General features: G+C 46.3%; 1 protein-coding gene across 17 annotated transcripts in view; it reads right to left on the bottom strand.

The window, feature by feature from the left end:
* The window catches only part of DMD (dystrophin), a 7,596,173-nt gene that overhangs the window by 499,677 nt on the left and 7,068,583 nt on the right, over nt 1-27,913 (bottom strand). For 3 of the 17 annotated variants that reach the window (XM_085622460.1, XM_085622462.1, XM_085622461.1), the window contains exon 1: nt 21,225-21,373. The exons of the other annotated variants lie outside the window; for them this stretch is intronic. In XM_085622460.1, coding sequence (XP_085478586.1) covers nt 21,225-21,244 — 20 coding nt within the window. In that variant the 5' untranslated portion in view covers nt 21,245-21,373. Of the gene's footprint in view, nt 1-21,224; nt 21,374-27,913 lie in introns of those variants that run through there. 17 annotated transcript variants of the gene reach the window in all.

The raw sequence follows: 27,913 nt of genomic DNA, 5'->3' as shown, positions 1-27,913 counted from the left end.
CTCCAAACCGATACTATGCATGCTGATTTGTGGGGGGCTTTGCAACGCGTCTGTGTGCCCTAAATAACTGCAGAAGTCCCTGCAAGTGTGATCCGAGCAAAATTGCATCCTTGCAAGACAGAAAAAAAAAAGTGATATGACCTCCATCCCACAGAAACAGAGCTCTGCCCTCCCCATCCTTGTCAACATGCAATAATAAAAGGTTTCCTCCCAACACGACTCCCATCATGATGGCGCTCCAATTACCTAGTTTTTAATACAAAACATCCAGTCCTTTTCACTTCACTGCCCATCATGTAGCTTTACACAGGCTATATAAGGCACACTATGCCAATATCGCCCACGCGGAACACTGGGTGAACATCAAACTCCATGCTTCACCAGCTAAGAAGATATGATGACAGTACGGTTATCCCAGCAATTTCACTTCTAAAGTAATAACTACATGGTTTATTGAGCCAGCGTTTGTATGCGAACACTGTTTCTTCGGCCATCTAGGCTCAAACAAGAAACATGCTCCATCTACTTACCATACTTCTCAGTTCATCCTCCTTGGACCCGCCTTCAACCTCCAAACAAGCAAAATAAAAGACAGTGGCTCAAAAAGCAGGGTTGTGGCGGCTTATAGGTCAATCCGGCAATCTCCGAAGGGCTGGTCTGACAGGACAGTGTTTGGGCTGGTTTTTTAACTGCTTGTGGGCCTCTTTATGGTCTAGTGGGCGTTTTTTCCCTCTGATATTACCACAAACTTTGCCTGCAGCAGATACAAATGCATGCTGGTGCCCATATCTTGGAATACACATAGACAGTTTAACATTACAGATTCAAAACTGCTCGGATTTGCAAATATTGGACATTTCGTTTTTTAGTTAACTGGTTCACTAAAAGAGACGCTTTTAGTTTGGTACCTGGGCCTATTTTCTGTCCCGGTCTGACCGTATTAAAAAAAAAAAAAAAAAAAAAAATCACACTCAAGCTCCATTACATTTTTCATTTCAACTGGTTTCGGTGGAATCACCCTAGAAAAAACACTCCATCTTATCTTCTCCTTGTAGACTTAAAAGGTTGGAGGTATAAACTACCCACTTCCATTTACTCCCCCCCCCCTCCTTTTATTCAAGATCCTGAATTATTCCTGCCCTTTCATACAGCGCTATGGTGCTTCCAGCATGACTGCAAAAAAAGCTAAGAGTCCATAATCCTGCAATGTTTGGCTTAATGAGTTGTTTTCCAGGCTCGCTTGATCATCACCATTTTAAGGTTTGAAAAAAGTCAATCAAGAATCGGCGCACAAAACGGAGGCCACTCTAACTAGGCAGAAGCCCAGCTATGGACCCCTTTCTACTCAAGGTACCTGGAATTATGCGATTCTGCGACCGCTGAGCTTTTCCGCATAATTATTGATTTGCCACATAATCCATTAAATACGGCACAATTTACAGATTTTACCCAAAAAATAGATAGTGGCTTAAACAGATCAAATGTTACTAATAATATGATTACACGTGTTCCAGGGCAATGTGAGTCCTTCGCAAAAGCTGACTGTCATCTTTCAGTTGCCTATTGATATATTTGAGTGCGAAAATGGTACTAATGAGGAATTTTTCCCCTGACAGTGTTACCATGCATAATTTAGTCAATCCTGCTGCATAATTTTGTCCCCCATCCGTAAAAAGTTGATTATCCCCCTTATTAAAAATAAAGGATTTAGACAAGTCAAACCTGCTCTTTTGTACCTCCAGCTGCTGGGTACTACCTGGGAGATATTTAATATAACTAATTTCCTGGCAATTTCAATGAGATTAAGGAAAAAAATCATGTGGCTATAGTGCAGAAAACGACTAATTCATGAATTTTGATCAAGTGTTATATATATTATTTTTAATATATTTGTAATGTCTATTTTAAATGTTCTTTATAATGTATGCATTGTTTTTGGTGTATGATGCTTTTATGGTTTTTGCTATGAACCGAATAAAGTAACCATTACTGACTGACTGATCCCGTCCTGCCTCATAATTCCAGTGGCTTTGCCTATACTGCCAGGGACTGTGGACACTGGGTCACTCTGGTGCATGGTTCAATTCCAGCCCCAGCAGGTGCTTGTGGGTCATCACTGAGTGGGCTGGATGTTCCTGGTGTGGACTTCGAGTGCTCGGGGGGAGTGAGGAGTAGGCGGTAACGGGCCCTGCTGCAAGTTAGTCTTCCTCTTTTCCTCTCCCCACCCATGACAAGTGCTGCATGCTGCTCAAGGGAACTTTGTTTCCCACCCGCCCAGCTCTCTTTACTTGGTTGGTTGGTGAGGCGTTACTTGTATTGGTAGATTTTCCTAGTTGCGGGCTGTATGTAAAGGCGCTGCTTGACAGCGACCCTGGGTCCACAGGATGGGTGAGAGGCTGAGTCTAGGACAGTGTGTCTTGGACAGTTGCCCTGGGTGAGCACAAAAAAACAGGTTCCCGGGCCGATCGTCTTGAGCACTTATATTAGGATTCAGTTGTTGTCTTCAGTGTTTGCAGGAAATTGCGTCTGGCACCCTGAATATTAAATTATGTTCGAGAAAATGTCAATGCTAATGTTTCAATTTGAATTGATAATTTTTGGATTTCATTTTATTGGAGTTTGTAATAAACAGGGTGCAATGTTGATCCACATAAGAGTTAGGAGTGTATGCTTCGGGCAGGGAGACTGTATTAAGCCTCACCTGATCAGCTGTCTGGGCCGGTACAATCGGTGAATGCGGCAACCGGTCGTCTGTGTATACATTTAACAGAGGCGTAGCTTGGTCAGTAAGATTGAGGCGCGAGTTTAGATTTCCCAACAATCGCGCTGGCACATAATGTTCAAATACATTATAGGACAAGCAGGGTGCACCAGTGGGGCTTAAGGGGCAGCGGAGAGGGATGGGGATTGGTAGAAGTACGAAGTGAGAGAAAGCACATTATTTTGTGAAATAACCAAGTCTTTCCAAAGAGAGGGAGAGAGTGTGGCCGTTTGTGTGTAGGTGAAAGGTCCTAGTGAAATCCGACAGACACCTCACCATGCCCGACTGAAGGCACCGGGGCCCAACTATTTATCACAAAATACATTTATTGGGGAGGAGGGAGAGGGGAGATGCAACACCCCAAATACCGGCCTGAAGCTACGGCCCTGACATTTAATCAAGTTTTTCTGTATCCCAATCAGCCGCGTACAAAGGCCAACAGCAGCAAAGCGACCCCGGACAAAGAGTGAGAACACTAAACCCAAACAATGTGCTTATCTTGTAGGATTAGGTAGGGGGGGGGGGGTGCTTCTAGTACATTATATCCCAAATCCAGTTAGAATAAAGAGAGGGCACCACATGAGGTAAGTGTACTAGAGGGTGTGAGGACTAAGGGGAGGAGGTTGGGGGAGTGGAGTAAGGGGGGGGGCAGTGCCAAATCAAATCAGTTGCATAGACTGCTGTTTAAAGCAGGCTATGAGGGACTGTTTCTACCTGGACCCAAAACAGGCTGCAGGCCTGCCAACTTTGAAAAAATCTTCTGTGTGTGAGGGGGCGGGGCCTGATGAAGGGGCTGGACTTTCAGGGCCTAGCCTGAGCGCCATGAAGGAACATTAGATTAGGGGAGCTTGGAGAGACAGCGCTTTGTGCTTGAACCGCCTCTCCTACAACGCCCAAAAGTACAAATATAAGACTCCTGAAGAGCAGTCGCAGGGAGGCTGCAATATCCATACGATCTGCACTGTGCACATCCTCCATGCATGACCTGGAAACCAACACTGTGCCAGGGTTCCCAGCTCACCCCGTGCTCACCGTGTGAGATCAGCTCTTCATCAGGTGACTCCGACGACAGGTGCTATGGAGTGACATGGTGGCACTGTGCTTGTGAGCAGGACTGAGGAAATGTGGCATCGCCTGGTATGGCAAGGTGGTTGCTGGATATTTATCAATCCATAACATGTGATATGGGGCCCATTTTGTAGCACAAAGAAGCCTGCTAAAAGGCAGTCCTGGGTAAACCAACCATTTATCCAGCAATGGAACAAAACAAATAACGAACTCTCACCGCGTGCTATCTGGAGTACTGCGGTCTTTGTACTACGGTAAACAACCGGTGCTAACAGTAATCAGATTACTTTACCGCATCTCAGAATGGAGCAAAACCGAGTCAAGTTTGTGGCCTGCTGGCTCTAACAAGATATCAGTCGCTGGATATTCACTGAGGTAGATAGCACTTCCAAGGGCAGAATGCCTGCCTCAGGGAGGTTTCTCCCTACTCCTTGGTAAATGCGTGTTTCGGTGGGGAGAGGGGTTCGAGGGGCTAAGCCTCAAGTGTTAAATATAACCCATAGGTTCAATATTTTGTGGGCATTCAAAAAGGCCCCAGTGGCATTTCTCATCCCCAATATGTGCCTTAAAATACATCGAACGTTTATTTCACATTAAATATGCAATTATTGTGAGGAAGTTCTCAAAACTCTCCAATAATTTAATGGAGCGAATTGGTCTGGATTGATTTCTCCTTAAAAAATGTTTTCTAACTGGAGAAAAAACGGGTAAGAAATAAAAACTGGCACCACACACTAACCCATTTAAAAAGCGCCCCTGCACGTGAGGCGTAAGCATGCATTTTGTGGGCAGACTTTATAACAAGTGTGGGCAACACCATTAAGCAGAGCAACCTACTAATTTAATTCATTTACAAACGCATTCCACGGCAGTCTGTAAACTCCGAAAAAATGAGCAAATCTATGGAAGACAAAAAGCATAAATTTACTCTGGGTAGATGTGCTCATTTCCATGTGAATCGAGTCCTCTTTGATTAACCTATGAACTGCTTCTGTTGTATCTCACATATAAGCTCCATGCCTGCGGAATGCAAAGCCGCAGACACCCTTTGTGCACCTCTGAATTCCGCCTCGAGCACGGGTTTTCTCGAGGGAAGGGAAGGCTATGCCTGCTTAATGATGAAGACAACTGGCAGCTAAGGGTAAAATTGTAAGGGAGAACAAGCAGTGGCAAATCCAATAGGGCTGGCGTTGGTGCGGACCTTTTGATTATGCGAACGCTTGTTTTGTACGAAGGCACGCATTGTACAAAAACAAACATTCTCTAAAAGGTGTTTTTTTTATGTAAAAAAGCGCTCATTGCACCAGTAGTCCCTGGCACTGAAAATGACTACATATTTATTATGCGGATGCTCACACTGCAAACACAGAGTGCAAGTCACTCAGTCAGGTAAGCCAATGACCAGTGGACCGACCCTGTGCCCCAAGCTGAATGGTGTGGATGGCAGAAGCAAAATGTGAATGACACTGCAGAAGACCACTGAGAAAAGAGGGCGAATTGAAAGTCCTGTAAGCCCGTACAGTATACGCAACAACAACAACAAAAAGGTCATGGCTGACACCAGACCCAATAATGAGAACTTTAAAGTCTTTCATCTGGAAATTCAGGGGCATAGTGTGAGGGTTCGCAAAGGTCAAAACTAGCAAAAAGGTTATGTTCAAGTGTTTAGTATCAGATATCAGTCCCTGACATATATTGCTGCAGCCGACCACGTCATCAGGGCAGTTAATGGCACTGGGGCCATCTATGAAGTTGCGCTGTGTTCATATATCTATCCCAAAGGACTGCCCTCGAATGCTGAAAGCTTGAAGGGGCTGGTGTGGGAGAGGAAATACTCGCAGACTGAAACAGCTAAACACATAGATTTACATTAAAAAAAGAGAGGGGAGAGTATGTGAGTGAAAACGCCCCAGCGCTGGGAAGCCCCGTTGCTGGGGCAGCCATGCGCTTTAAATACCATAACATAACATTGAGTGAGACAGTGAGAGTAGGTCTGAATGAGAAAGTCAAAGAGATCCTGCTCTGTCAAAATCATTTTAATCTAGGTGGTGTCACCAGCTACAGGGCACTGGGTGTGCTGCCCAGGCTACAGCACAACTTGAATTGCACAGGTCCACCTGATCTGCCAGCACAGTCGTCACACCATAACCAGGCAGTTGCGGACAGGCTCATTGTGGTACATCATACCCACCAGTTTTCAACACGTCAAACGTGCATCATACTGCCGAGTTTTCCAACCCATTCCACCATAGCCCAGTAGTGCCACCAGAGTGGCAGAAATGTACTACCACCACCCATCTCAAAGTAATGCCATTTCTCATGAACTCGAAATCTAGCTACAGCAGTGCACCACACCTCTTCTCCTCAAACTCTTCTACAGGTCTCCCACTGGCAACCTCCACAGAATCTTTTAATAGAGTGTTAAAATGTATTTCTATGAGGATTCAATGGAAAAAAATCCAAAAACAAATACATCGATAGAGTTACAGTGTTCAGAGTATGAACGCACAGCACACGGGCTAATGTTGGGCAGGTGGCGGAGTGCATTTCACTCCATACTAGACGTACTATGGAAAGTAACTGACTAGTGTCATAAGTTTGTGGATTAGAACATCTGTGAGGTACATCCTTAAAATTAACCCAAAGGAACATACATGTGGGATAAATCACAGCTAGGCAGAAATGTGCAAGCAAACCTGATACAACCTGAGGTGAAGGTGCGGTACAGAGCAAGGTGGCTGAGGCAGAAATTCAATCTTTAAGAAAAAGGGTAGGAGCATGCATTGTTGTGGTTGTGTAGGACTCCTACTGAATTGTGAACCAGAACTATATCACATAGAATGTACACTTATAGAGAAGGCAGTCTAAGGAAGAGATTAGATCAGGGGTCTCCAACCTTCTATAACAAAAGCTACATATGTTCAATGAAAATCACCCCAAGCTATTAATATTCTTGGTGTTGTGTAATAGCACATCACACATGTTACATCAGTGGGTCCTCCATGCAAGATTACCAACAGTGGTCACCTTGGGGCACCAGATAGGGTTGCCAGCAGTAATGTAAGGAAGGCTTTATCAGTATATAATGCCTTTACGTACCCAATGTACAACAGTCATATCCGCTATACCCCTAGGTAATATTAGTAATCCTTCTCTCCAACGCTACATGATTTATCACTCAACCGTCAACTTTAAATAGATTTTGAAAATTCAACCATGTTTCTCCAAACATCAGCTTATGAGTACTGAAAAAAAACACACATTTTGGTCTCGAATATAGCTATTTTAATTCTGGCATACATATATCAATTCAACCAATCAAAGGTTTCTAATTTATTAGGCTGGTCTGCTTACAGGAGAGCTACTTACATATAGCTGGAGAGATACTAGTAGCTCACGAGCAACTCGTTGGAAAAGCCTGAGTAGATGAACCCTACAGGTAATCACCACTCTACAATGGATGAGCATTTCCAGGCATTGGAGGTCTCCCACAAGATACCGAGATATGGTGAAGACAATGTCTCACCCAACGACTCCCGACAGAGCACATAGAACAGAACTATACAGTTGACTGTTTTTTGGTGTGCTTTACACTTCGGAACAAAAAGAAGGCTCAGCCCACAGTGAATGATCTGCATATAATCATTTAGCTGTAGAGCGGATGCATAGGTGATGTTAAGTGACACTCTATTGTGTCGGGCGACTGTGCCCAGGGGTTCTCTCAACAGACCACATTGGCAGCCTGTCTGTTTTCCCATGCAGGAGGATGAGCACTCCATTCCCTTGATCATTGCCCTCGAGGCGATCAATCAGGACTAGATCCCCTTCCTGTGAGTGGATCTTTGGACGATTCATGCTGGGATCAGTGGGCCCCTGTATACCTGATGACATTTTGGAACGAGTGCTTTTCAATATGGACTTCAATGCTTGTTTATCCTTACGGCTCAGAGAGTTAAGCATTCACCATGGACATTTAGTGTGAGCTGCAGGAATAAAGGTCAATCCCTTCAAGATCAACTCAGCATCTCAGCATTCCATGGGTGGCAAATTGATTATTCTTATCAACTTCTTATAAGAGTAACGCATGTTAGCCTAGAAGTGTCAGAGAAGCATTATTGAGAGCTGCATAAAAGACAAGTCCTTAGTATTGTACATGGCCAACAGTATTCCATAAACTGATCAAGTCATACATTTTTGATGACCTCATTCAACACAGATTGTGTCATTCAACTGTGATTAGTCCCTGATCGTGCAGGAGGGAGTGTACTCAAGTGAGCTTACTGACACATGACTAACTTTGTAAGAGGTCCAGTTGACGGCACTGATGATGTCTTGAGGCGAACTGTGATCCGTTTCAGGTATCGGAAAGCAAGCGATGCAAGTCCACCGCTCATGCGACTTCTCAAATCTATTAATATTTTAAGCTGCATTTATCTACCACCTCTCTTCTGGGAAAAGGGTATAGGCACGACCACCCTTTTGTTATGTGTCCCTCTGTACTCACATACCCACGCAGCTCAGTTGGTGGAACAATAGTAATTAACATTCTATTTTTTTTTTATGTTTAATTTTGTGCTGGCCGTTTTTCCTTTTAAACCTTATGCTGAGTTTGCAGTTACCTTCAGTGAGTTTGACTCTTAGAAAGGATGTTGTTACTCACTAGGAAACAGTGAGCGAACAAGTCATGATTTTTTAACCTTAATCGCATGTAGCCCAGATATGCAACTAGGGTCTGTAACACCCATCCTCCACATCATGGGTACCTTCTGTTCATGGCCATGCTTGGAATTTTCAAATTAGGAGTATCCCTTTGCATTAAATTTGAGCAAACTCTGGTAGACCCTCTCGCTACTTTACCTACCCATGTCCTATCCCAAGGCATAGACAACCCCGATTAATTTAAAGGTGGAATCTCCTTTGAAGCGTTAATCCCAATCTTCCCATTTATGTTTAAAGAAACTGGATTTGGGGACAACAAGCTCACTACATTTTAGGTTTGTTGAGCCAAAACTCCTTATCAGACCTCATACAAAATGCTAAGCCTTCAGCAATGTTAAGCTTGTCTGCAGTGCCTGCCCTAAATCAGATTGACCGGCAGAAAGAAAATTTGGTGTTTGTTGTGGGGGCTGGGGGTTGTTGCGGTGTGACGGCCAGAGGTGTGAGGAAGACAGGAGGATGGTAGGGAGTTGATGGGGTAGTAACAATTACACTGAGGTACATTAAGGGCAGATTGCAAAGTCTTGAGCGAGTCCAGATCGAGACCAAGTGGGACGGACGAGCTGCTGTTTGCATAACATTGTCAGGCAGCTACCTGCAGCATCACTCAGTATATTCGCGCCCCAGACCTGGGCCCAGCTCACCCATGTCCAAGGCAGGCCCTGCCTGTCTGCTGGACAGACTGTTGCGGTCTTGAGCTCACTACCAAACATGCAAATTAGGCTTAAAGCTAGAGAAAGGCGAAGCACGGATTCACAAAGGCAGGACTACGGATCGTTCCATACAGAGATCTAGCTCACAACAGAAAAAGGTTTACCAAGTGTACAGATTTTTCCACAGCTCTCACAGGCAGGGACGAGTATGGGTGTTCCCAGGGACGTTAAAAATCACAGTACCTCTCACACTTAATATACGTCTAAGTGATGCTTTCAGCACCACCTATGACCTAGACAAAGGTGATGCTGAAAGGATGGAAAACAGCATTGAGCCTACCTAGACATTAAGCCGCTTAAGGGAAAATTGGGCTTCACATGGAAAAAAAAAATCCAGGTAAACAAACTGTAAAATTTCAAATTTTCTCCAACTGTGCACCTGCATAAATTTTGTTATTAGGGTATCCGGCTCACATAAAGTGTTACGATATGTGGGTGCATGCTAGAGAAACTAGTACTACTATTCCCCAGTGCATGCTGTGGTTAGGTGACTATGCACAGGAGAAAGAAATCTCCATTAATAATAGGCAGAGGCCTACACCTAAAGAGTTACTCAACTTCTATAAGAATCTGCCCAAGAGTTGACAGTCAGGTTTACAAAAAGAGCCTGCCACTCTGCTGCCCAAGGAATGACACATTTTTGGAGAAGTCACTTCTAAGCAGAATCCTCGATCTGTGGGAATCCAAAAAACCCTAGTTTTAGCACAGAATCATCTTAGACAAGGAAAGTAGTAAAATGTGCTAGGTCCGATTCAAAAGGTGGCAGAGTTGCGTGACTGAAAGTTCCTGAGATCGTGAAAATGCCCTTCCATCTATCACCAGTTTACACGAGTCAGTTGAGGTGTGAAGGACCTTAACCAAATAATAGAATATTTTGGGGATATGTGACGGACGGGAGTTTCCCATGACTGCCCATGGAGGGCCGACTTCATTGGATCATACTAGTGCTACCTGTATCCAGTGCTCACGTAGAGGTCCAAGAAAAAATAAAATATTTAAAAATTACAGGAACCGAACATATCCCAAATTCTAAATCAAATATGGACTAGTGGGTCATAGCCACCTAGAAGCTGGGAATGATGTCTAGCAAATGAGCTTGATCAAAAGCCACATTACTTGCTGAACTGATAAATGCCACTCCTATCTGGCGATGAATCATAGACAGTAATGAACAAGATTCCAACAAAAGGCATTCGGCACGTAAAAGTGGATCATTGAAAAGTGGCATCACGCCACATTGGATAATGCTTGGGCAAATTTTTACTGAATACATATTTTGCTGCCACAAGAATCAGTTCTGCACAGAACAGGTGTGCTGAATTTTTTGCTAGAGTGTACTCGGGCTTTACCTTTCGGAAGGTGATGCAGGGATTTATGCACAATATTAATCAAAGTAGCTTGTTTTTTACAAAGCATACCATACTGTAGTTTTGAGTATCTAAGTAATGTAAAAGACATAATTTGATGTTAACCTGTTACGATCAATCAAATGCAATTTTCAAGGAAGGTTATGCGGAGGGTTGTCATTTCGTAGCCATTAGGTTATCATCTAGGTTTTTCAGCACTTCTTAAGTCAGACTTTCAGCTGAGACATAAGACAGTCTTACTGTGCGCATCCAACAATTTCCTGCAGCTCATGGTTGGGCCATTTTCCCCACCCATTAATTAATCAATAATTGAGACATCAACAAAGTTCAAAGCTCGTGCACATTTTAGCCCCCCTCAATATGGAAGATTATGGAAAAAGAGCTCTCAACGTGGCCAGTGCATCTTCTAAATGACCCTTCTTTCTTGGAACTTTTTACAAAGAAAACAAGGTCCCATTCAATTATGGATGGGTATAGTGTCACAATGTTCCAGTCAAAAATTGGAGTATATACGTTATTCAATCGAAAAATAAATGTGATTTAATACAAATACTACGAAACACAAATGGTATGTGGTGGAATAGGTGAGCAACCCGTGAATTGGTTAAAAGGAAAATCAGCCTATCCAGACCTACCAGCACATTGCCCCTACGGAATATGCATCATTAATTGTTTTCCCTTCTAATGGATTACGGGCAGAGGATCTCTTTCGCCCCCTCCTTGCTGTCCACGCACAGCAAACTTTCCCAGGCATCCTATCCATTGGTTAGTCCTGAAGAGATCCCACCACTTCTTTGGGGATCGAAACGTCGTCGACTCACATCTCTAAACTCTTTACTATACGTTGTATTTTATATTTGAGTATGAGATGCTAACTAATTGTGACTTTCTATATTTTCTACTTTACAAACACAAAAAGTCACATTTTAAGTCACTTGCCTGCGGTAAGGAAATCGGCTGATTTCCTTTTAACCAATTCACGGGTTGCTCACCTATTCCACCACATACCATTTGTGTTTCTCAGTATTTGTATTAAATCACATTTATTTTTCGATTGAATAACGTATATACTCCAATTTTTGACTGGAAAATTGTGACACTATACCCATCCATAATTGAATGGGACCTTGTTTTCTTTGTAAAAATTATCTACCCTTGGTCCCATCGGACCCATAGGGTTTCCTGGTCTCTACTTATACCTTCTTTCTTGGAAGGCCAAAGGAGTAATGTTAATTGTTCATCTATTCAATGTATTTTATTTCCAGTCCTGGGAAATATAAGGGATGGGGGACCATCATCTAGTATCGTGGTGTATGCAAAAGCCACATACGTCCTCCACTATCGGGAAAATGTCTGCAAACCTTATACCCTTGCCGTCTGCCCAAGAGGTGATAGAGCAAAACGTATTTAAAGTCTAGCCAAACTGGTTGGAAATACTGGGCTGTCCGGAAGTTGCTATAGCCTGGGGCAAAATAAGTTTACACGCCTACTTGATTAATATACTTTAAGCTTCCTTTATGCCCCAGGTGTGGTATGCTAGCTTTTTGACTATAGCCTTATCAGACTATTGAAGATCGCTGCAGTAATTGAGCGCGTTTTCTTTCACTTCCCTATGGGATATTTCCAGTTCTACAAGTGTGAGACCTAGAGTAATTGAGATAATGTATGGCATATCTCAATTGGCAGCTACAACAATCAACACAGAAAAACCGTGTCTGCCATTGCAACTGTGCTAATATTCAGAGGCAGCGTTGGAGCGTCAAAGACACAGAGTATTGCCCCACCTAGCATCACTGCTCTCTGTGTGGTGCAGTTTTCTTAAAACGGGAGCACATTTAAACCCACCAAACCTTCAATCTATCCTGAAAGTGACCTTCGCCCCGATCAGTGAAAAAACAATTTTCCTAGGAGATAAATTTCTAGCGATTCCCTGGGGTACCTAATATCTGGAACCTCCACCAGACACACAACCACCCACTGTGCAGCATGATTTGTGGTAGGTTCGAATCCGGACCATTTTTCACTATGAATAGATGAAAAAACAGAATGAGACGAGGGTTCACGTATAGACAATTACCAGTACACAGCCGGGAGCAGGAGTGTGATCCAGGCAAATAAAAACACCTCCCAAGCTGCAGCTTCTGACAAGCTTGGATGACCGTAGACAATGTGAGACTGGCTTCTGCTGGTACTTTAAATGCATAACACAAGAAGGATGCAGGTTTTTCTGCTCCAGTATTTAAAAAAAAAATCATTGTTGCTTCTTCCTGCACACGATCAACTCTTGGAAAGTTATCATCAATTCCACGCACAATCACAGCTCAAGGAAAGGTTAGACTCCAGCGAGACTTTGCCTCATAAGCTGCTCTGTCATTTTCAAAGGCCATTTAATTGTGAGCGCTGGGATACCTCGGGGGAGGGAGGGGTGGGAGAGAGAGAATGATAGGCCTGGTGGGGGTTGGGTTAGGAGCGCTCTGCTGAAAAAAGAAAGAAAAAAAACATACAAAGTAGAAATGTCAACTCAGCAGTTCGTCACAGTATTAGCCACACTTGAAAATTGCCAAATCTTTAAGCAAAAAACACGGGATGGCAGCAAACAAAGAATGAGCAATTGTTACATGTGGGGCTTGAAGAGTCCAATATCTAAAGAGTTTTGAGAATGAAAATCCGTGAGAACTAAGTGGAGTTGACATTTAAAGTAAAGGCTGAGACCCTTCTGGGCTGCATTGAAAGGATATTGAAAAATCTATAAACAAAGCCATGGGGCCCACATTTCACATGGAGTGTGTACTTCACATAGGTATGTGTCACGTAGCACAGCATAATCACTGCAGCACAATAGCCTTTAGAGGCAAAGTAAACAGCAAATATGTTTGAAGGAACCATACACACATTTTCTGTGGTTTGCAATGCCGATTACACACATTTGATAACTGATAAAGGAACTTGAATCAAATACTGCGAGAGTCGTTGGCTTGAACCTTAAATTGCAGAATCCCACTAAATGGCAGGTATAATCGCCATCCGATAGTGCAGAAACATGTTCCTTCCAATGGCCACTGCACTTAATATGCATTAGCCAAGGTATTCTCCTACTGGTTTCTTTCACAAACGTGCCATTCGCTTTCAAAGAATTGGCCTTAATGTGTCAGGAAATTCCACACGTGCCTCCCTGATCATGCCCGGCACTCAGGTTATTGATGGTGCCCTTCTATGCTTCAATCTCTTAGATCACGGGTCGGCTTTGTACGTGTAAGTCACAAATGAAAAGCCGCACATTAGGCTTAGGCCGGATCAGGGCTGTCCATGCCCTTACAGCAGGCCAGCAAGACACGCCGTCCTCTACAATGCGAAGCTCATTCCTTCTCTAACATTTCAATCTCATCTCAAAAACTCCCAATCTACAGCCTGTCCTCCTCCCTGGATATCATTTCTGTCGTTTATTCACATTGTGCTCCAATAAAAAAAATGGTTGCCCTGTAACTAACATCAGTATCTATTTACACAGTGTAGGTCACAAACTGAGTTCTCGATTGATGTTTTAAACAGTTCTCCTTATGCAACTCAACAGAAGTCTGCGCCTGGACCGCGCCCAGTGCCAGAACCCCTGGCCCCCGCGAACACCAGGACGCCCGTCTCCGCTACGACCCCAGCACCCTCCACATACTCAACGGACGAGCTCGCATCTGCTGCCTGGCCGCCCCGAAGCGCACCCAAGGGCCCTTCTCCTGCCAGAACTGCAGCTTCACCAGCATCCGGCCCAACAACCCTCCGACCAGGAAAGAACCCAACCACCTCAGCTGCATCCTTCTCAACGCACCCGCTCTGCCCGCAAACACGCCTTCGAACTCTGGGACCTGCTCGACTCAACCTTCCCAGACATCGCCTTCCTGACAGAGACCTGGATGAACCCCTCCTCGGCACCCGACATCGCCATAGCCATCTCGGACAGCTGCAAGATCACCCGCAGGGACCACACCAACGGAATAGGAGGAGGAATCGCCATCGTCCACAGGAACACCCTCAGAGTCTCGACCAACACCGACGACATTCAGCACCGCCGAACACCTGCACTTCCAGATCCACACCGACCCCAACACCACCCTCAGAGGAACCCTCGTCTACAGACCCCCCGGGCCCAGACCACAGTTCAGCAACTCCATCGCCGACTGCGTCAGAACACATGCCCTCGCCTCCACGGACTACATCCTCCTCGGGGACCTGAACTTCCACCTCGAGAACAACGACGACACCAACTCCACCACCCTGATCGACAACCTCGGACTCAGACAACTCGTCACAACACCCACCCACTCCGCCGGCCACACGCTTGACCCCATCTTCTCCGCAAGCTCCCACGTCACCTTCAGCCACACCACCGTACTCCACTGGACCAACCATCGCTGCATCCACTTCACCTTCCGGAAACCCACCATGCACCACCGCACCCAACAGATGCACCATCGCTGCTGGAGCAAAGTCACCGAAGACCAGCTAACCACCACCCTCGTACGCCACCCGAAGACACCATCACCTCATCAGTTCCGCCAAAAGGGCATCCTTCAAAGACCGCCTAGACAACAATGCACACAACAGCAAGGAGCTCTTCAACATCGTGAAGGAACTCTCCAACCCCAGCTCCAACACCAACGACCTCCCACTTTCGCAAGACCTGTGCGACTCGCTTGCCACCTTCCTCTACCGCTAGATCGCAGACATCCACGACAGCTTCAACGCCACAACCGCCCCGACTACCACTGAGGCACCCACCCCCACGACCACCACCCGCACCAACCACCTGCTCTCCTGGACCAACATCAACGACACCATCAAGATCATGAACACCTTCCACTCCGGATCTCCGTCAGACCCTTGCCCACACCACATCTTCAACAAAGCCAGCACCGCCATCGCACCCCATCTCCGGAAAGCCATCAACATCTCCTTCAAGACAGCAACCTTCCCGGACAGCTGGAAGCACGCAGAGATAGACGCCTTACTCAAGAAACCCAAGGTGGCCGCCAAGGACCTCAAAAACTTCCGGCCCATCTCCCTGCTCCCGTTCCCGGCGAAGGTCATCGAGAAGATCGTCAGACAACTGACCTGCTACCTCGAGGAAAACATCATCCTGGACCCGTCCCAGTCTGGGTTCTGCAGCAACCACAGCACCAAAACTGCCCTCATTGCCGCCACCGACGATATCAGAACCTTGCTAGACAACGGAGAAACCGCGGCCCTCATCCTCCTGGACCTGTCAGCCGCCTTCGAAACAGTCTGCCATCGCACACTACGAACGCGCCTCCACAAGGCCGGGATCCAAGAGAAGGCCATGGACTGGACCACCTCCTTCCTCTCCAGCATAACACAGAGCGTCCGCCTCCCCCCCTTCCACTCTGAAGCCACTGAGATCATCTGCGGCGTACCGCAGGGCTCATCCCTCAGCCCAACGCTGTTCAACATCTACATGGCACCGCTCGCCCACGTCACCCGACTCCACGACCTCAACATCATCTCCTACGCCGATGACACCCAACTGATCCTCTCCTTCAGCAAGGACCGCCAAAACCAACCTCCACGAAGGAATAAAAGCCGTCGCCGAATGGATGAGGAACAGTCGACTGAAGCTGAACTCGGACAAGACGGAGGTCCTCACCCTCGGATCCACCCCTTCGGCCTAGGACGACTCCTGGTGGCCGACAGCACTGGGAACAGCTCCTACACCCACCGACCACGCATGCAACCTAAGGATCATCCTCGACTCCACCCTCTCCATGACTAAGCAGGTCAACGCAGTCTCTTCCTCCTGCTTCAACATCCTCCGCATGATCTACAAGTGGATCCCCACCGAAACAAGAAGAAAGGTCACCCAGGCCCTCGTCAGCAGCAGGCTGGACTACAGAAACACCCTCTACGCAGGAGCCTCAGCCAAACTCCTGAAAAGGCTTCAACGCCTCCAGAACGCCTCTGCACGCCTGATCCTCTACATCCCTCGTCGCAGCCACATCACACCCTACCTGAGAGACCTGCACTGGCTCCCCGTCAGCAAGAGGATAACCTTCAAGCTCCTCACCCACGCACACAAGGCACTCCACAACACCGGACCAGCGTACCTCAACGAACGACTCAGCTTCTACACCCCCACCCGCCAGCTATGCTCCACCGACCTCGCCACAGTCCCCTGCATCCGAAGAGCAACCTCCGGCGGCAGATCGTACTCCCACCTTGCCGCAAAGACCTGGAACACCCTCCCCATCCACCTACGGCAGACCCAAGACCTGCTGACCTCCAGAAGACTCCTCAAGACCTGGCTTTTCGAGCAGTAGCAGCATTCCCCGACCCTCACGGGTAAGTAATGCGCTTTACAAATGGAATGATTGATTGAAGTCAGAGAGTTCGGCAGGGTGGGAGGCTGACAAGGCCCTGCTAGGATTGCAGTTTGTGATTTGTAGTTATACACACACATGCACACCAAAAAAAAACATATCTGTAGAAGGTGCTCAAATTGGTGACTAATAACATCTCACCCTTAAACACGCCAAGCTGTCACCCCCTCTCACTTGACTGTTCAACATCCAAGTAACACCACACTTTCTTCTGTAGAGTTGCACAGCAAGAATCGACAGTGACAACTAACCCTAGAAGCATTTCGCAAGAAAGGATGGATCCAAACATCACACTATTTGATCAGCATGCACTTTCAACTACTCAAGCAAAATATTCCCCAGCTACACCAGGGGCAGGGGCTTAAATAACTTTAGACCTTTCATTCCAGAGGTGATGGTATGAACACTATTACTAACAAAGTACTTGACAAGTGTGTGATACTATTTGGAAGAAAGGCGCACACAGAAACAAAAGGGCTTAAGAGAACAGTATTGCCTACTTGCTCCTAACTATGTCCCTGGCAACACAGGGCTGCACGAATGTCATGTGTGTAAAGAATTGAGTTCAAGCTTCAGGAAAAGGAGCATGAAGGTCTTCTATAGCCAAACACAGAAAAAGTGATGGGAGGAATGCTTGCAAATAGTCTTACCATGGGCAATCGCCCGGGTAGCCTCCCAAACCATCTTTTGTCCACCATGCCAAATCAGGTTAGACCCAGCATTACCCAAATCAGTCTTAGTCCTACGCCACTAAGAACGGGCAGGCCTGAACTGCCAATCCAGGTCTTCTCCAAACCCAATACCAGTTTGGGTCTTATTGGCCTTTTCAGTTAGGTGCAGCTTAGCTCCAATGGTGCATTGAGGACGGGACCCAGGCCTGAGCATACCCTTGGTCACTTAGGGTGCTGTATCAAACACACAGAAAATGTGGTTCAAGGTTGAGGAAAACGAGAACAGAGGTCTTTCGTGGACAACTCATGTTTCAGTGAAAGATTCCAAACGTTATCCACTGGAACGACGTTGTGCTTTAATTCTGCCCTATTTCTAGGGTCGAGCACACGTGGGAAGGATGCGGTTCTATCGAGTCCAAAATCTGGGACAGACTTACTTTTTGCCCATGTAGCATTTAAGGGCGTTTGTCCTTTTGGATGGTCCTTAAATCCCTGTTGCTTTGTTAAATTTCTCTTTATGACAAGCCTGTGGTTATTTTAACGTTTTCCCTGCTGATGACTATGGCGACATCACACATCTTCCCTAGCAGTACCAGCTGGGGCAATAAGACCCCAACCTGCCATGCACAGGTGAGAGCAGCGTATTCCAAAGACATTGCACCTGCACTCTCCAAACCGGAAGGAACACACTGCTCAATGTCTTCTGGGATCTGCTTTTAATCCTGTTGCCTCAGCTTGAACGGACTCATTGGATTTTTAGTTTCCAATCCCACATTTTCGGGAAAGGAAAGGTGAACACCTCCTGTTCTTGGCAGCTCCGCCTCGGCTTGCCCTCCCCCTCCCCTCCCCTCTCGCGCCGTAAGGCTGTGTAGAGAGTGCACAGGCATTCCTTCCGGCTGCCTTTGTCCCCGACCTCCGCTCCCACCTTTGTGCCCGAGACCAGCAGGGAGTGCTTCCTTTGTCCCCTGTGTACCCGCGTGCTTATGGGAAAAGCGTATTTGCTGATCTGAATGTGTATGGGCGCTGTGCCCCCCACTTAGCCCAGATAGCTTGTAACTCTCCCTCCATTATGCATAAAGTGGCCCCCTCACTCCCAACGCCATGCGACCGGGGTGGGGGGGCTCATTCTATAAAATAAAAATCAGAATACTTTACACGTACGGTTAGTGACTGTTTGCGTACATCAATAACGAGGTGAATGCCATTAAGCCTGTATAAATCATGAGCCGGCCGTGCATAAAAACATCTTTTTTTTTCCTGGGTAGCGAACCGCCCATGGCAGGTGCAAAATCACGTACGGAAAAAAGCCTTAATTATTCTACGTGAAGCCAGGCTGAGATGAGAGAATAATGCTGCATTTAATGAAATTTCACTTGCCGCTGCATATTTAAAAATAGAGCTTCCCTTGACAGTTATGTATTACTGTAAACATAGGAAATTAGGACACGTTTTGGAGAAGGGGGGAGTGTAACGTGCGCCGGCTGAGAGAGAAAGCAGAGCGCTGCGGAGGGGAGGCGGCAGTGAGAGCTGTGGAAGGCGCAGGGGGCGGGGGCAATCTCCGGTGAATTGTGAAAGATTACAGTGGTTCTTCATCTATAAACCCGCAGCGCGTTGAGCCTCGCACGGCGATGATTTCCCCTAAACCCTGGGATCAGCCGCTTTGAGAAGCTGGCCCTTCTTTTCATGAATTCGCTCACGCGGACGCCGCCCGTGTGGGATTACTTTGCAGCGCCCGGTTAATTAAAAGTTGGTAACGTGGAAACTGTTGGACCGGAGTGCACCGGGTTATTTGCAAAGCAGGGGGGGGACCCCACTGCTTGTGCCACTGCAATGTACATTTTATTTACGTGCTGCATGTAGTCTGTTGTGGTCACCTAAGGATGCAGTCTGTGGTGGAGGAAAGGAGTGTTAATCAGCTGTCAAAAGACCCTCTCTAGCTGATTCATGCCCCCTAGCACGTTTGATTTTTGAGAGTATGCACCCAACCCCCATGTATTTCTGCATAAGAGGGTTCACGCTTTCACTCGGATCAAGTCCCTGTGGCCGCAGCTGGTACTGGGCACGAGGGCCCGCATGAAAGTGGAGCTCGGACACACGTTGGAGGAAGCACCATGCTCTTCAATGGCCCTCTAACTGGGCCCAGGGGAACGGTGCATGTTTCCATTCCACTACACGGAATGTTTACTTTACAGATAATTAGTTTCGACACATCAGTGATATGGCACCGCCGTTCGCTGCTCCCATCCTCGCGTGTTTTCTATCCAATAAGAGGGTCCCTGCGCTGTACGCAGTACAGTTACGCTGTTTTACACACACGTGTGTTTATTTAGAATCACTTCAAACTGTTTTTTTCCCCAGCCTTTTTTACCTTTTGTCGACTCACGTTTCCCAAAACAAAAATGAAGCCTCTTCACATTCCACCACACTGAGGACGGTGCCAAAGTTGGATTACAGGGGTGACCATGGCCGAAGACTTACTTCTAATGTTCGACACAAAGCACACTGCTTTTCAGTGGGCGCGCCTGTGGGGGTGGTGGCCGGAGGGAGAAGGGTGCGGGGGGTCAGTCCTCCTTGCTGACACTTTTTAGTGGACTATCTCCTCTGCAGAGATTTGTCGGTATTCTGAAGGTCACGGTGGGTTGAAGTCCAGCCATGTCCTCTTATTCCTGTGGTCGATAACAGGTGTAACTGCCACACACAAGTGAAGGCAACTTTTTGAGAGTGGTGCATCCAATCGCTTTTTAAACAGTCAGTAGCTCCTAATATCACCAACAACATCAGTCTAGCTAGAGTTATATGCTGGCTACCGAAGAACAAAAAACACCTGTTTAACCTCTTTACAAACAACTCGAAACACGTTTTCATGTTTACTTCACGAATGCGTGCATGTGGTCGCAAACAAGAAACGCTAGGTGTTTGGGGGGCCCGTTTCTTCGGTAAAAGCTGGTTCCAACTGCCTGATTTCTTCAGCTTAGTCAATAGATTATAATTTAAAAGAGCAAATCCCGCAGCGTATATTGAAGATGTGTGTGAGATCCGGCAATGGGGGCTCCTACGGGCACCCAGGGGTGAAGAGGACCCTCGGAGTACAGGTTGAACGTCAGCTGTTCGAGGAAAGGCAGGGTCAGGTACATGAAGGTGTGCTTTTCCGAAAACTCCCGAAAAAATCATCCTCGGAAAGAACCCCAGGGTGTCTGGAGGGGCAGCTGCGATGCTTAGGTGCCCCTCTGGGGGGGGCATCAGCAGCTCTTGCACTTGATAAATAAGCACCAGCATGTTCAGGGTGCTATCTCCACGCATGCACCCTGTCACGCTCATCTTGCCTCACATATACAAGCCCAGAGGCATCTCGCTGGGGGGAGGGGTGCGCATCTCGCTGGGGGGAGGGGGGGGTACAGCACCCGGAGGGGTCAAGGATTCCTAGTGAGCACCTATAGCAGTGACAGCTGTTGTCTCAAGCGGGTGACACCGACCGCTTCACCCGCAGACCAGGGCCCCACGGGCCGCTCCCTCCTTCCCACCTCCATGGAGCATCCGGTACTCACCCTCTCTTCTGCTCCCGCATGGCTGCAGGCGGAGCGGAGCAGCGGCTTCTTCGGGGAGCTCTGTGGTTCCCGCACCCAGGCGGCGGCGGTGGCAGCTCTGCGGAGAGGGCAGCGGCAGCGCCGGCTCTACCGGGCTGCTGGGAGGGGAAGGTGGGCGGCTGCGGGCTAGACAGGGCGGAGCCAGCGGGCTCGCTCCGCCCACACCTTCCAACTTGCCGCCTGCATGGCATCCAAAGGGGCTGGGGGCAGGGCAGCACCGGTGTGCCCCCTCTGCTGCCTGGCGCTCAGTGCCGCACGCATGGGGCGCTGAAGCCGCCGTCCAGCATCCGTGAGAGGCACCTGTGCCCACCGCAAACAGCATCTTTAAGACACGGCCTGCATGTGCCAAAAGGTCTTTTTCATCCCCACATATGCATGCCAATACCCGATTCAGCCGGGGGACTCCCGATTTATGTAGCTATAATGTCCTTATTTGGTTGGCTCCCGTTTAAAATTGTCTCTGCTTCAATAGATGTCAATAAGAGCATTACATTCTCGCAATTCTTTTTTTTTTTTTTTTAAATCACCCACTTTCCTCTTGTAAAATGTTGGCATGTACCGGTCGTGCCCCTTTAGCGGTGCCGCTGTAGTTTCTAGGACAAACACTTCTTCAGCTGATGTGGGCTGGACTGCGCTGGCGATGGGGCGTCAGTGACAAATTATTTTATGGTTCATTCCTAGGCTAAATTACATAAAAAGCATGGGAACAGTGTTCAAGTAATGATGTGAAGTGTATTCTACTTTATGAAAGGTGCGTTGGTTCAGGAGATCACTGTCTGTGTTTGTAACCAGTTACAGACCTGAATTCTGGTTAGTGCACTGAGGAATAGTAATGCGGTATTTATAGTGCTACGAGGTCCCATCATGCAACTGAAAGCACTGAACATGTAAGTCCTTATTAATAAAATAAAATAGGCTGTCACAAGATGGACAAAGAGATTTCGGCACATTTTTACTAACATTGCGCCAGCAGCCAGCGCAAAGTGTGAAGATGTGATATACTTTCAAACGCAAATCAGGATTTAAATTGCAAGGCTCTAAAATAATGCAAAGTAGCTCTGCACATTACTTTGCATCAAGGGGGTGTTCAATGGATGATACATGGGCATTCCCATGCAATCGCCATAGGTTTTTGTTGCAAATCTGTATCTACTAAAATGGTAGACTGGGATTTGCGCCCAAAAAGTTTGCGTCCTCCAGGCAAATATAACAGTGGAGCAACTTTAAAAAGTCACCAAATTTTCCCAACTTTGCATGTGTGTTGCACTTTACAGCACAGGTATAAAGAGGGATATGTAATAAAGCATAGTTTTTGTACTGGTACCAAACCAATGCTTGACATCACGCATCGCTGTGGCATATCCTATTACATGTGGCGCCGTTCTGCTGTTTCATGTAACGCGGAGCAGCAACTTATAGTGCTGCACTGCCTTGCATGAATAGTCAGTAAATCTGTCCTAGGTGTTTAACAAAGAACAAGTGCATTTTATAAATGTATATTTTTAGTAATATGCAACCAGACTGTACCTACTGCAGACTTTTCATATGGTTCCATTAGTGGGGTGCACGCCAGACTGTAGCTGAAACACCCTTCCATTATTTCACTAAAATATTAACTCTTTGTCTCCATGAAGCCTCAAATGATCCGCCATTGAAAGCCATGAACTGTCTCATAAGCAGCATTTCGGTTTGGTGATTAACCAACTGCACGCATTCGCATTTCTTTCAGGTAGCAACCCTGGTGACAAGACTTGTTTCTTCTTTCTGTCTGTCTCTACCTTGACCAAAACAGGAGAAACCCTCCCCTTCCCTTACAGAAAGAGGAACCTTAAGGTTGACATCATATGGTCTGGAACAGTTCTTTCGGAGGTGGAAGGCGAGTTTCTTGTCTTGGGCGGGGAGCGAAGGGACGCTTCGGCTGCAGCTGGCCCAGCGGGCGGCTAATGATAAGGCGCTGGATGCGGCTAGGGCATGGGGAGCGCTAGTGGAGGGGCTTCGCGCTTTGGAGCAGTTGGATGAGGAGGACGGGGATCCTGTAGACGTTGGCCGGGGTCTGGGACCCGGGGCGGGGCCCTCTGGGACCGCGGGGGAGACTGCATCGAATGAGGCCCCTTCAGCGTAGTTGGGAGGGGTCTGTGTCTGCACAAAGTATTGAGGTGCACATGGGTGGTCAGGGCGGGAGCATGAAGAGTTTATGGCGGGGGACATGGAGCCTCAGGTCCTTTGAGATTATTCCTGATGTCTTTTCCGTTGCTTAGAGCTGGGCTGTGTCGGACCTCGGGGTGCTTAATGTCTCAATTTACGGGGGTTGGAGGCGGGCACGCTGACAGGGGGGAGGGGTTAGAGAGGGTGGTAGGGGGGGAGTTAGTGTGGCAAATGTTGACGATCTGGTTTCTCCTGATCTGTGTATTGATGACTGGGTCTTATATAGGATACTATTGTAAGCAACATTGGTTTATTGGTTTGACGGTTGGAAAACCTCAATAAAATATTTTCACAAAAAAAAAAAAATATGGTCTGGAACAGTTGTTTTTTAACAGAAAGTGTGTTAACTGTTAATAGGAAATTATAAAAAGATTGGGAACGTTTTTCCCAATAGATCACACCCACTTTAACCACTGGGGTCACACAAAAGTCATATACATGTGGAGCAGGCCTTGTTTGATTTTCCAAGCTTCTTCTACTTGCTCTGCCTAGTCAGTCCACTTGCAAGTTTCCCATACAAGATATGGGCCACAACTATACACTGTACGTAGTGGAATTCCATTGTGCAATTCCATTCCGCACAATTAAAAGACGTCTGGACTTCCTGCACCAGATTTACTAGGAGCGGGAGCACCAATCCTAATTTTACCTGCCAGAAAATCTAGCAGGTAAAAGAACTGTGGGAAAAGGCAGCATTGTAGCCTGGACTACTTCCCTAACCCCTACACAAACCTCAGACAAGGCACAAGGGAGCATTACATTCTCCCCTTGTCTGCCTACATACTCTCCTACCTTTAACCTCCACACCACCTTCCCCTACACCAACCTTACAACACCCTCCTGCACATTTTTACCAATGCCCCCTGCACACTTTTACAACCTTCTCAGAGCAGCTGGTAAATGTGTTTTAAACCCCATGGAAAAGGGAATACTATACGGAGTACTTCTCTGTAAATCTGGGACCTCACAGTAATCCCCTGCTACGAGGGGTGTAACTTGTAATTGCATGGCATTAGTGGGTTGTCACTAGGCCAGAGGTGAAATTTAAATTATGCTGACGTAATCGCGTAGCTTTAGGAATTTTGCATTAAGCTTGTTACTCAAAATTCCAGAAATGACATCATTATGCTACTTCATATAATTATATTCCATTTGTGGTAAAAAGTTTGTGCGAAATGGACCAGTCATGGTTTAAAATTACCAAAAAATAACATGAACAGAATGCAAGCAGCTGTTGGTTTTTTTTGTGTGTATATTTCTTTGTCAACGTTTCCAATATTAGCACATATCATCACATACTTTGCAGTGATAGTCTCTACTCATACATACATTACATTAAATAGGATATAATTCTCACTGCTTCCGGTATTCTTAACTAGGAACCACCTGACAGATGGTCAGGAGTTCACCCCCTCTACCCCTTTCTCTCCTCCGCCACCCCTACACGTCTTCACAGATACGACAAAATAGGGACAAATAATATTGCCAGATAATCATCCTATTCAGCTTCCAAGTTGGGCAAACCTTGAAATCGACAGATTGGGGCCATCCTTTTGCCTTCATATTCTGGGAGGTCAGGGGCCTGTACCAGGATATTGACATTGCATTCAATGCCACCAAGACCTCTTGAGTTTTCTCATCATGCCTAATCATCTTCAAGTGTGCCTCTTCTGCCCCTGCCCACTCTACCATGTTGGTTACCAAGGTTCCCTGCAAGGGGGGCCACTCACCTATCCAATGTATGGCTATCTGTCTCTTTGCAGCTGTGAAGCCAAGCACGGCAAAACGTCTACTGAGCTTCTTTTTTGGGTTCTCTATAGAAGAGCCCTAACACACTTTTCTCAACTGGATGGCGAATCTCCCATCCCGACACACTCTTTAGGTGGGTGAAGACCTGCACCCAAAAGGCGTCCAAGGTAGGCCAGTACCACACCATATACAAAAACCCAGCCCCCTCCACCCCACATTTGGGGCATGCATGCCCCCGGGAGGGGTAGATAGCATGCAGTCTTTTTGGGGACAAGTAGGTAATATGAGCAATGTTGTATTGGATCAGCTTGAACCGAGTGCTGACTACTACTGTGCGCACCATTTCATGAATTTTAGACCAGTCTTTTGAGCTAAGGAGTACAGTAGTGTACTACTGCCACGTTCCCTCAATCTTGAGCTGCCGAAGCTGTCTATCAGCATGAAGGGGGAACAACCTTTACAACGCAACTTTTACAACGCACTACCTTTACAACGCATTTTTTACAACGCATAATCCATTACAACGCATGACATTACAACGCATGACACTACAACGCATTTTTGAAAACTACCTTTACAACGCATTCCATTACAACGCATACTACCATTACAACGCATACCATTACAACGCATAATATTACACTACACTATCCAACACTTACCCTACTGTTGCACCCCCTGGAGTTAGAATAGTAATTTTTACCCCTATACTATCCAACACTTACCCTACTGATGCACCCCCTGGAGTTAGAATAGTAATTTTTACCCCTATACTATCCAACACTTACCCTACTGTTGCACCCCCTGGAGTTAGAATAGTAATTTTTACCCCTATACTATCCAACACTTACCCTACTGTTGCACCCCCTGGAGTTAGAATAGTAATTTTTACCCCTATACTATCCAACACTTACCCTACTGTTACACCCCCTGGAGTTAGAATAGTAATTTTTACCCCTATACTATCCAACACTTACCCTACTGTTGCACCCCCTGGAGTTAGAATAGTAATTTTTACCCCTATACTATCCAACACTTACCCTACTGTTGCACCCCCTGGAGTTAGAATAGTAATTTTTACCCCTATACTATCCAACACTTACCCCACTGTTGCACCCCCTGGAGTTAGAATAGTAATTTTTACCCCTATACTATCCAACACTTACCCTACTGTTGCACCCCCTGGAGTTAGAAAAGTAACTTTTACCCCTATACTATCTAATACTTACCTTAAATGTAATTTAATATTATGCGTTGTAATGGTATGCGTTGTACAGGTAGTATGCGTTGTAATGGAAATGCGTTGTAAAGGTATTTTTTAAAAATGCGTTGTAGTGTCATGCGTTGTAATGTCATGCGTTGTAATGGATTATGCGTTGTAAAAAATGCGTTGTAAGTGCATGCGTTGTAAAAGTGTGCGTTGTAACGTCATACATCCGCATGAAGAGATCGATATTAATGGGAGATGAGCTTGCGTCCCTCTGCCCTTGTCAAAAGCATCACCATTGTCGGTGAGGGTTCGGACGCCTCCGGAAAAGTGGGTCACAATTGCCAGACTCCTGGAGCTATCTTGGCATATTGCAGGAACTGACCATGTCCTAAACTAGGGGTAGATAGCATGCAGTCTTTTTGGGGACAAGTAGGTAATATGAGCAATGTTGTATTGGATCAGCTTGAACCGAGTGCTGACTACTACTGTGCGCACCATTTCATGAATTTTAGACCAGTCTTTTGAGCTAAGGAGTACAGTAGTGTACTACTGCCACGTTCCCTCAATCTTGAGCTGCCGAAGCTGTCTATCAGCATGAAGGGGGAACAACCTTTACAACGCAACTTTTACAACGCACTACCTTTACAACGCATTTTTTACAACGCATAATCCATTACAACGCATGACATTACAACGCATGACACTACAACGCATTTTTGAAAACTACCTTTACAACGCATTCCATTACAACGCATACTACCATTACAACGCATACCATTACAACGCATAATATTACACTACACTATCCAACACTTACCCTACTGTTGCACCCCCTGGAGTTAGAATAGTAATTTTTACCCCTATACTATCCAACACTTACCCTACTGATGCACCCCCTGGAGTTAGAATAGTAATTTTTACCCCTATACTATCCAACACTTACCCTACTGTTGCACCCCCTGGAGTTAGAATAGTAATTTTTACCCCTATACTATCCAACACTTACCCTACTGTTGCACCCCCTGGAGTTAGAATAGTAATTTTTACCCCTATACTATCCAACACTTACCCTACTGTTACACCCCCTGGAGTTAGAATAGTAATTTTTACCCCTATACTATCCAACACTTACCCTACTGTTGCACCCCCTGGAGTTAGAATAGTAATTTTTACCCCTATACTATCCAACACTTACCCTACTGTTGCACCCCCTGGAGTTAGAATAGTAATTTTTACCCCTACACTATCCAACACTTACCCTACTGTTGCACCCCCTGGAGTTAGAATAGTAATTTTTACCCCTATACTATCCAACACTTACCCCACTGTTGCACCCCCTGGAGTTAGAATAGTAATTTTTACCCCTATACTATCCAACACTTACCCTACTGTTGCACCCCCTGGAGTTAGAAAAGTAACTTTTACCCCTATACTATCTAATACTTACCTTAAATGTAATTTAATATTATGCGTTGTAATGGTATGC

Source organism: Triturus cristatus, chromosome 8 (assembly GCF_964204655.1).
Source record: "Triturus cristatus chromosome 8, aTriCri1.1, whole genome shotgun sequence".
Taxonomy (NCBI): domain Eukaryota; kingdom Metazoa; phylum Chordata; class Amphibia; order Caudata; family Salamandridae; genus Triturus; species Triturus cristatus.
Note: the sequence above shows the minus strand (reverse complement) of the source record. Positions and strands in the feature narration are given on the sequence as shown.